Here is a 9,169-nt window from a genome sequence, read left to right as displayed (position 1 = left end):
TCCTGCAGGTGGTGCTGCAGGGGCTGCAAGTGTACNGGTTTTCGCTGATTGTGAGGCTGGCGGTGCAAATGATTTTTGGTGGCCCGCTCACGGACATCCGCTCCGACGACGACGAGGAGGAGGAGGACGAGGACGAGGAAAAAATGACGGCGTCGTCGAGGAAAACGGCGGATGGAAAGGCGCTGTGGAGTGCGCATTGGCGTCCAGTTGCCTGCCTCTCTGTGGTTTTCACGATGAGTATGTTTTTTTTTGCGTTGGCCTCTTAGTTGATTAGTGCCTGTCTCTCCTGCTTGCCTTTTGCCACTTCGTGGAACGCGGTTTGGGCTCACGCTGCTGCAAAGCTCAGGTGCACCGAACGTGGCTTCACTTTTCGGAGACACGCGCTTGCCGTGGAACCGTGGAGCAATGTTCATTTATTGTACATTTGGTGTGCCTGGCAGTTTTTTCTTTTTCTGCTAGTGGCATTTCTGACTGCACCGCCCGACTCTGTTTCGGCCACTTTCTTGGCGTCGCCCTGTGCTTCTCGGTCCTCGTTTCTTCCAACCCATGCCCCCGCCTTTCATCCTTTTCTTTGATAGAGTTGATTTACTTATCTTTTTTGTTGTTGTTTCTCTCACTCTTTGCTCGTGTTGGCGCCATGGCGACACAGTAGGACATGAGCTGTAGGCACCTCGTGGTGTGAAGCAGACGCAGTGACTTGACAGGGCCACTAGAGAGCGCCGTTTTTTGCTTGGGTGTATGTGTTTGCGTGTTGGTTTGCCTCCTTCCAGTGGACCGGATGCTCGGGGACCGGTGTTGGTGGATCATCGCTTTTCTTTGCAAGTGCGCTCCCTTCTTCCCCTTCACTGTGGTGTGTTGTTGTGCTTGCCGTTCGCACCCTTCCTGTGATGGTGAAGCCTGGGCTGGCAATGTTCGTCTTTCTCCCTCTTGACGCCTGTGGTGAAGCGGTTCTTCCTCATGAGTGTGTGTGCGTCGTCTGTTGTGGTCTCTGTGCTGTGCCACCTGCCGTACCGCGTTTTTATTTATTGCCAGGTCTCACGAGGTGTTGTTGTGGGAAAAGCGAAGAAGTGAAAAGTGCCCTGCAGCGCCATGTGGCGATATTTTCCTTGCAGTCCGCTGGTTGTTCCGTTGCGTGTGCGTGCGCGTGTGGCCCGCATTCATCTTGCCGTCGATGCTGGTGGCGTGCGTGGGCCCGCCGCAGCTGATGCGTGGCAGCCACGGCGTGGAGGCTGGAGAAGACGGAGGGCCCGCATGAAAGGTATGGGAGCCGCCGTGTCACGCACAACAAGCGAGGCGATCATGTTCGCTGGAGGGGCGGTCGCGCTGGCCCCATTGTCCACGGTGGCGGCGGTGGCGCCACCCGCAACGGCACCGCGGAACCAACGCCAGATGTTGGGCCGGGAAGCGAAGGAAACGGCAGTTGTAGCGCCCCATGACCCTGCAGCGGTGGTGCGTCTGGACTCCCGCAGGCGTCAGATTCATCTGAACCCCATTCAGCGAGAGTTGATTTGGAGCGCGCGACGGCAGCAGTACCAGCAGTTGCTGCTGCGCATTGTAGCCTGCATGGAGTCCCATCTCTCTCCCGTTGAAAAGTGCCACGCGCTCTTGACCCTTCACGACGAGGTGATTGCGAAGCGCATTCGCCTGCGCTCTGACACGTACGAAGATATCCTTCACGTATTCTACGCTGTGGCGACTCTGGGCAGTGCGGCCCCCACGCTGGCCGACGAGGAGTTTGTCGACCGTCGCGGCCTCACATCCTCCTCGTCGAGCCTTTTGCCGGCGGAGTTTGCCGGCCCCGGCGTCGCGGCGGCGTCGCTGCTCGCGGGTTCCCTGCTGCACAGCCTGTGGACGATGTACCGCTACATGATTGACAGCGGCACCAACCCGACGGCGCGGGCGGTGCAGCATGTGATGGGCATTCTTGAACGCCGCGGCACGCGGGACGCGATTGTGGAGGCACGTGCCCACTCGCTCATGATGGACCTCGACCGGTTCCACCTGACGCCCACCGAGTACACTGTCGCCGCCTACGTTGGGGTGTGTGACAGCAACGGAGTGATGCACCTCGCCGTGGCCCGTGTGACGGACTACCGCACGCGACACGAGCGGCAGGTCTCGCCGGGCATCTACGCCCGCCTGCTATTTGGGTTGGCGCACAACCAACAGTACGAGGATGCGGTTGCGTGTCTCACGACGCTGGACAGCGTGGCGGTGACCCCGCATCTGCTCAACGCCGCCCTGCACGTCGCCCGCCACTCCCGCAGCCCGCTCTCTGCCTTTAGCTTCTACAGGAGTGTGATGGGGCGGCGGGGGGGCGGCGTGACACCGACGCCACACACCATCTCCATCCTGCTGGAGGCCATGTGTGCAGCGGAGTGCTACGACGAGATGGACTTCCTCCTGCGCGAGATGCGGCGTCACAGGGTGCGGGGAAACAGGGTGATGCTAAACAAACTACTGGAGGTGCTGCTAACACTAAAGCGACAGACGGATGCCGTGGCGCTTTGCGCGACGATGGATAGGAAGGGTGTCTTAGTGTTTGACGAACTTCGCCGGAATTGCGTGGGTTCCGGCACCACGCTGCCTGGCCGGCAGTAGCCCATTCGTGTTGCTCAACGTGTTGAAAGGGTTGTTCCTAATGTGTTTGTACACGCATCAGACATTTGCGGTTTTTAGGGGTGGGGCACCTGTGTGCGGTGTTTCTAACTCCGTATGTGGTCTCCCTTTGCTCTGTGTGTGTGTGTGTGTGTGTGTGTTTCGCCCAGACGCGGTGTCGTTCTTTCACCTCTCCGTTTTTGGCCGTGTTGCCGTTCCTTTTTATTTTTCTCTTTCCTCCACGCTGCTGCTGGGGACGCAGAATCCGTTAGGGCATCTACGAGCTAAGGAATGGCCTCTGCCAAGGAGAAGTCTCCGCGGGCGCCGTGCGAGGCGCCGTCGAAGGGGCATCATGTCTGTGAGTGCTACGGGCACACGTCAGAGCTGCCGGAGTACAGGAAACTCGCCGTCCCGCGCACACTGCAAGGGTTTCACGCAAGGGAGGGAGGCGGCTGCTCCTGCATTCCCAAAACAAAGCCAAAGCAGGCGGGTGCGGTGTACTGCAGCACGAACCCCATGACACGTGACAGGGTGATGCCAACAGAAACGTACCGCGCGCACGATCCCGGCGAGCACAAGGTGCATCCGGCGGAGGAGGTTCCTGTAGAGAGCTCCGCCGTGCGTGATCCGGTAACCGGGAGGCGCCTGGTGTTTCCCAACGCCCGTAACTACGGCGGCACGGCGACGCAGCGCAGGTTTCCGGCCACTGGGGAACCCAGGCGAAAGACGCGGGAGGAGCGGGAGTACGAGCAAATGCAGGACCGCAAAGAGTTTCTCAAGGCTGTGCTCCGCGACGAGATGCGGGACCACCACAGCGCCGAGGCGCAGCTGGAGGAGTTGGAAAACCAACTTGGCCTGCGCGGCAGTCGTCACGCGCAGTTGCTGAACGCAGCGGCCGCCCGCGAGGCGGAAAACCGCGCGGGCGATGACGATGCAAAGACAGTGGGGGAACAGTACGAGGAGGTGATGGAGGAGCTGCGGTACGTCACGCGGCAGCCTGTGGGGTCGAAGGTGAACCTCATCCGCATGTACTACCTCCTCGAGGAGCAGGACAGACTGAAGTACCTGCGAGACCAGGGGAAAAAAGCAGGCGACCCGCTTCACTGCAATGCGCCTGTACGCTGAGAGCAGAACCTTGTCGCTTTTGTTGAAATCTATTGCTCGAGGCATTTCAGTATCTCAGCCGTGGGTACTTTGTTTCTAACTCTCTCTATCTCTCTCTTTATTTACTTCACTTTCGGTGTGGACATCGTCTTTGGAGTGTGAGCCAATAGCCCTGTTGGGGTTTGCTTGACTTTTTTTGGTTCGGTATGTGAAGTTAGTGGAGGAGGAACCTCTTACCCCTCTAGATTAACGTCATGGTCGGCCGTACTCTTGACTCCACCCTATGTACTAGTGAGCGTTTTCCACCGTCTCCCCTGCAAGGCTCCGCATGTAAAAAAGCGACGCCATTCACGCTGTATTGCCCACAGCGTCTCCTCCTCCCATTTTCCTCCAATGTACGTATGCTTCACATCTGCTGCGTCTCTGCGCCTCCCTGTCACAGTTTGGGCCGGGCCCCTTTATTCTTCCTCTCCCTCTCTCTTTCTCTCTCCTTCCTTTACTACACGGGGGGTGTGGGTAGCCATTGTCTGCGCTGTTTGCCTGCTGTCTGTCGCGGCGTGTCGTTATTCACATCAACACGCCCATCCACTCACGGACAAAAAGAGAGAGGAAGGGAGGGTCTGCGCCAGTGTGAGTGTAGGGGGCGGAGAGCCGCGAGTGCGAGCTTGTGACACCACTGTTGCACAGGCAAGGGGGGTGGGGAGCGTGGGACGTGTGGGCGGGGAAAGCAGTATAGTATGGCTGACGTGACGTCGAACACCAAGTCGCAAGGCGGCGTTGCACCCATGCAAGGCTCCTACCCGGTGGCCTCGCGGCGGCATAAAAAGTACCACCACTGTGACTGCTACGGGCACCCGCTGGGGCTTCCTAACTACAAGCTGCTCGCGCAGCCCCGCACGAACAACTACTACCACGCGACAGGCGGCTGTCCTTGCATCCCGCGGGCGGTGGCTCACCCGGGGAGCTGGCGCCTCAAGTCAGCGCAGCTGCGCTCGGCAACCTCAGTGCATCCCGTGAACTGCACCAAAAAACGTTTCGGACCTACGTGCTGCGTGCACACGGGGCAGACCTACGGCTGGAAGCCGGGTCCGCACATCGTCCTGGCGAAGAACACGGCCGCCTCTGGTCTTTGCGACACCTTCGGCAACATGGCCTTTAAGCGCAGAATGGAGGCGCGTGACAAGGACAGTGACGTGAGCAGCGTCTGTCCGCAGAAGCTGGAGGACCTGGAGGCCCTCATCCTCGAGGAGCACGAGGCACGCCGCAATGTGGAGAAGGACGTGGATGAGCTGAAGGATATTCAGCTGAACGGCACACAGGACGACTACAAGCTGGACTACCGGAATGAGAAGCTGCGGAAGGAGGCGGCGGCGGCGTCAGAGGCGCAGCTCCACGACCTTTTGCGTGAGGTCCGCGGTATTGTTAAGCGGCCGCTCAACCAGACCAACATGGGCATCCTCCGCCGCGTGGTGGAGCGCCAGGAACGCCTGATGCAGCAGCGCGCACTAAAGGCGAGCGAGGACTACCCTCAAATTGTGTATCCGTAGCGTTGCCTCCGCACGCAACGAACAAAAAAAAAGAAAGAGAGGCGAAATGCCCTCCTCCATTCACCCCTGCATACACACACACAGCCGAAGAAAAACACCACATGGATTTGGTGTTGGTGCTTTTTTTTATGTGTCCTTTTTCTGGCTATTATCTGCACATGCCATAGCACCCGATGTATCAAGAAAGCTTACGATATTGGCGGATATGTAAGCAAAAAAAAAATTTTTTTTGCTTCCGCCGTTGTTTTTTGTTTGTTTTTGTCCCTGAATTTTTTCCCCCGACACCCCACCCTCCACCCTTTTGTTGCTGGTACGGTGGGGTGCCGGGGCACCGCCCGCAGCAGCGGAGATTGCATGCGGGATGTGCGTTTCCTCTTCTAATAGTTTTTTTTGTTTCTTTGTTTTTTCTTTCTCTTTCGGGTGGGTCGAAACAAACCCTGCATGGCGTGGCCGTATGCATCTCAGCTCCAGGTGGCCTGGGGTCGTGGTGGCAGATGATCAGGAGTTACTTTGACATCTCCGACATTTTGACCAACGAGGAGACTGTTCCCGTCACCTTCTTGGTGCCGTCGTTTAGCCTGGGCAGGGACATCCATGCGCGCAGCAGCGAGGGTGAGGCGCTTGCGGAGGTGCGGGCGGGGAGCGTCGCCACCGTTCCCTTGTGGGCCGCCGTGGCGCTTCACCGCGAGGGTTTCCTGGTGCCGCATGTTCCTCCTCGGTACACAACGTCCGTGTTTCGCGAGTTCAAGACGGACCCTCTTGCGGTAAGCCTTTACGCGAAGTCACCGTACTACTACGAGGCCGGCCTCTTGCTCTGCGCGATGCTCCCAGTAAATGATGGGAATCGACTTGCGGCGCAGCTCTTTCGCTTGTATCAGCTCCGCTACCTTAAAGTCATTCACGCCGCCGCGAAAAAAGGATTTGATCTGAGTGACGTGCGGGAAAAACTGTGCGAGAGTGAGCGGGACCTGCTAGATGCCCTGCTGCGTGGTCTGGAGGATGAACGTCAGTGGCACCGCAGCGTACTTTAGTCTCTGCGTACGGGAACCACGTGGCAGGAGGCAGACAACACGCATAAAGGGAGGCCCAACGAAACAGGCGTTTGCGTACCAGTAGCCTTATTAGCCGTTGTGGTTTAGTTTTATTTTTTTTTCTTTGTTTGTTACTCTTTTTTCTTTTTCTTTTTATCCTGCATTTATTGCGGAAGTCCTTCCTTTTTCCTCGTTCTCTTTTACCGTTTTCAATGGGCACAGGAGGCGCTGCCGGTGTAGGAGCAACATGGGCGATGAGGAGGCCGCGTGCAGCGACGAGAAGCACGTGGTGACGGAGGCCACCTTGGAGAGGACCGTGAACAACGCGACCGTACTTCGCTACCCGTTCAGCACGATGGACCTCGGCTGGCTGGTAGGGTACATTGACGCGTTTCTGCTCAAGTCGGAGCGGTGGTCGGCAGCGATGCGCATTACGACGTGTTTTATGACGTTCACGGTGCTGCACGAGGACCCGCTCATGGAGGATGCAACCTTTCAGCTGCACAAGATGATGGTGGATAGGAGCATTAAGAAGAGTTGGCCCAGACGGAATCGCGACCTCAGCAACGCCTTTGATGCGGCGTATCACGTTTTCGAGACCATTTGCATCGTCGCCAAGTATCCCAACCTTGAACCGGCTGGCAAGGTGGGGATTCTGCGCATGAGCGAGAAACTCATCCAAGGCATGGAGAAACCGATGGATCCTCCGTTGCCCAACGTGGATGTTAAACGGAGAAGTGAGGCTTTGAGTGTCACCTTGACACGGTTGCAGGCGTTGGGGCGGGTGCCGGATTCGCTTGACGCCTTTGATGCGTTAATGGCCTCGCTGAAGATGGTCTTCTTCTGCTACGCAGCCTCGCTTGGTGTGCAAAACATGCTGCAGGACACCAACATCAGCCAGACGAACTCGTACGTGTGCTGTGAGGGTTGCCCCTGCTACGTTAAATTTCGCACGACGTACACCTTGTTTATCCGGGACGTGGAAAAGACGAAGGTGATTGACTGCCTGCTCATGATGGCTGTGAAGGAGGATGACGCCTTTGTAAGCAAGTTGACTGAGGGCCTGTTTGCGCAGTTTGATTGTCGCAGCCCTTTTCTTGAGAAGCCCGTGCGGCGCATTCAGAACGGGGCCCTGTTTATGGTGCGGATTGCGCTCTTTGACGCCTTCCGGCACACCAAGGCACTCCTTATGGACTCCCGCGCCTCGCCGGCGAGCCTCGCCCCGCAGCTTGACAGCGTCGCCCTGGCGCTCTGCATCGCCCGCCGGGAAATGAAGGGGGTAAAGGGGCTGAGCGAGCACCCCCCGCTGGTCGACAAGGCGCTAGCGACGGCTGACGGCATCTACCCGCGCCTGGGGACGGAGAAGGCGTCGCAGGGGCTGCGCGCTTTAAAAGACCACATCGCTAAAATATTTGCGCTAGTGAGCGCCCCGCAATTTCACCTCGCCGCGCACAGCAAGGACCCGCCGCTCGGCAAGGACGCCAATTTGCGCTGCGGCAACCCCATGTGCCCCGGGCAGGTGAAGGAGATGCTGAAATGCAGCGGCTGCCGCGTCACGTTTTACTGCTCCGTCGCATGCCAGCGCGATGACTGGAAAACGCACCGCTTCCTTTGCAAGGAAATGGGGTGCCGCAGAACGGCGCCCGCGCCGGTCGCGATTGCGGAGTGCCCCATACAAACTTTGAAACCCGCAGCCCTCCAAGCGTGAGGCTTGGCGGGGAGGAGGGAGCGCGAACAGAAAAAGAAAGGGGGGAGAAGTGAAATAAAAGAGGGGCGAAGGGGAAACTAAAAAACCATAAAAAAAAACAGCGCAGCTTCGCCCTTTTCTTTTTTTTTCCCCTCGCGCCGGGGCCCCCAGTGTCGCCAAAAACAAACGCGAGAGCACACCTCCCTTTGCTCGCACCGCCTCTTTTTTTTTTTTTTTTTGCCCCACCCCCTCGTCAAAGCAGAAAAAAAAAAGGCAATGCGCTCTGGTTCCGTGGCAAATGTGGGCCCATCCGCGCGCCAACAGCGCTCGGCCCCAGTGGCGCCGACGCGTCGCGATGGTCGTCTAGTGGTTAGGACATTCGCCTCACACGCGAGAGATCGCGGGTTCGATCCCCGCCCGTCGTATTCTTTTTCCCCACAACACCAACCTTTTATTTATCGCGATTTTTTTTTACTTATTTCTTCTCCTGCGAGACTCTCTCATAATCCACTTTTTTTTTTGTCTTTGATATTCTTTTTTCGCCGCTGCAGTTTTGGAAATATGGCGAAACGCGCGGGCAGCAGCACCTCCTTGGTCGCTTTTATAAGCCTTTTGGGGCGCCGCACGGGGAGAGCCCCGCGCAGCCGCAACGCGACACGAGCCACACCCGCGCCGGGAGAAGGCGGCCCGACACAAACGCCGCCGGAATTGCGCGGCGGGACGGACACCGAGGAACCTGGTTGGGGGGCGCCGGAAGGCGAGCTGGCGCCCGGGTTTTGGCATGTGGGGCGAGCCCCCGCGCGTGGGGCTCCGGCGGGCGACGAGCGCGCCCGCGATGGCGCGGGGCAACCGGGACCCGCCAAGAAGGCGTTGCGGGCGAGTAAAAGCACGTGAGGGGATGCGGCGAGAGGGAGAAAGGGGCTGCGGAGCGCCGGAACACCGCCGCGAGGGGCGGGGCGTTTTTTTTTTTTTTTTCAACAAGGCCGCGCTTCGTGCGAGGCGCGGGCTCGGGGGCCGCTCTCCGCCGAGGAAACCTCTGCTGGTTTTTTCGCACGGTGGCGCTCGTTTTCGTCACCCGTCGCTTTCGCTACGGCGTGGCCGTCCGCGGCCTCGGGGGGGAGGGGCGCTGCCGCGTTTTTTTAAAAAAGGGGCCCCCCGCGCGTTGCCATGCTAAAACTAGCGCGAAAACCGCACACGCGGCA

The 9,169-nt window shown here is 58.5% G+C and overlaps 7 protein-coding genes and 1 non-coding gene across 8 annotated transcripts in view, besides 5 other annotated features; 7 read left to right on the top strand and 1 right to left on the bottom strand.

Moving 5' to 3' along the window:
* TraAM80_08845 (uncharacterized protein) lies at positions 1-413 on the bottom strand (the record flags this gene model as incomplete). The annotated part of the gene is made up of 1 exon (XM_029385570.1): positions 1-413. A coding segment is annotated over one exon (413 nt), but the record flags the coding sequence as incomplete, so codon positions are not given.
* Positions 414-1,089: 676 nt separating this feature from the next.
* On the top strand, positions 1,090-2,601 carry TraAM80_08844 (uncharacterized protein; the record flags this gene model as incomplete). Its single annotated transcript, XM_029385569.1, has 1 exon — positions 1,090-2,601. The coding sequence occupies one exon, from the start codon at positions 1,090-1,092 to the stop codon at positions 2,599-2,601; it is 1,512 nt and encodes a 503-aa protein (XP_029234572.1).
* Positions 2,602-2,734: 133 nt separating this feature from the next.
* Positions 2,735-2,759: a microsatellite.
* Positions 2,760-2,889: 130 nt separating this feature from the next.
* On the top strand, positions 2,890-3,723 carry TraAM80_08843 (uncharacterized protein; the record flags this gene model as incomplete). Its single annotated transcript, XM_029385568.1, has 1 exon — positions 2,890-3,723. One exon carries the CDS (start codon positions 2,890-2,892, stop codon positions 3,721-3,723), a length of 834 nt encoding a protein of 277 aa, XP_029234571.1.
* A 446-nt stretch (positions 3,724-4,169) lies between these two features.
* Positions 4,170-4,192: a microsatellite.
* Positions 4,193-4,439: 247 nt separating this feature from the next.
* On the top strand, positions 4,440-5,249 carry TraAM80_08842 (uncharacterized protein; the record flags this gene model as incomplete). The annotated part of the gene is made up of 1 exon (XM_029385567.1): positions 4,440-5,249. One exon carries the CDS (start codon positions 4,440-4,442, stop codon positions 5,247-5,249), a length of 810 nt encoding a protein of 269 aa, XP_029234570.1.
* Positions 5,250-5,633: 384 nt separating this feature from the next.
* Positions 5,634-5,666: a sequence feature (A-rich).
* Positions 5,667-5,743: 77 nt separating this feature from the next.
* On the top strand, positions 5,744-6,280 carry TraAM80_08841 (GINS complex subunit 3; the record flags this gene model as incomplete). The annotated part of the gene is made up of 1 exon (XM_029385566.1): positions 5,744-6,280. One exon carries the CDS (start codon positions 5,744-5,746, stop codon positions 6,278-6,280), a length of 537 nt encoding a protein of 178 aa, XP_029234569.1.
* A 102-nt stretch (positions 6,281-6,382) lies between these two features.
* Positions 6,383-6,435: a sequence feature (A-rich).
* A 92-nt stretch (positions 6,436-6,527) lies between these two features.
* TraAM80_08840 (uncharacterized protein) lies at positions 6,528-7,988 on the top strand (the record flags this gene model as incomplete). Its single annotated transcript, XM_029385565.1, has 1 exon — positions 6,528-7,988. One exon carries the CDS (start codon positions 6,528-6,530, stop codon positions 7,986-7,988), a length of 1,461 nt encoding a protein of 486 aa, XP_029234568.1.
* Positions 7,989-8,189: 201 nt separating this feature from the next.
* Positions 8,190-8,206: a microsatellite.
* Positions 8,207-8,319: 113 nt separating this feature from the next.
* Positions 8,320-8,392, top strand: TraAM80_08839. The gene has a single exon. It is a non-coding gene; the product is annotated as a tRNA-Val (tRNA).
* A 742-nt stretch (positions 8,393-9,134) lies between these two features.
* The window catches only part of TraAM80_08838 (uncharacterized protein), a gene marked incomplete at both ends in the record, with an annotated part of 330 nt that continues 295 nt past the window's right edge, over positions 9,135-9,169 (top strand). Inside the window, one exon of the mRNA XM_029385564.1 lies at positions 9,135-9,169. This exon is cut by the window's right edge and continues 295 nt beyond it. Within this exon, the coding sequence (XP_029234567.1) occupies positions 9,135-9,169 (35 nt within the window).

Source organism: Trypanosoma rangeli (genome assembly GCF_003719475.1).
Source record: "Trypanosoma rangeli strain AM80 chromosome Unknown Tra_15.4_contig_00471, whole genome shotgun sequence".
In the NCBI taxonomy this organism is placed as follows: domain Eukaryota; phylum Euglenozoa; class Kinetoplastea; order Trypanosomatida; family Trypanosomatidae; genus Trypanosoma; species Trypanosoma rangeli.
Note: the sequence above shows the minus strand (reverse complement) of the source record. Positions and strands in the feature narration are given on the sequence as shown.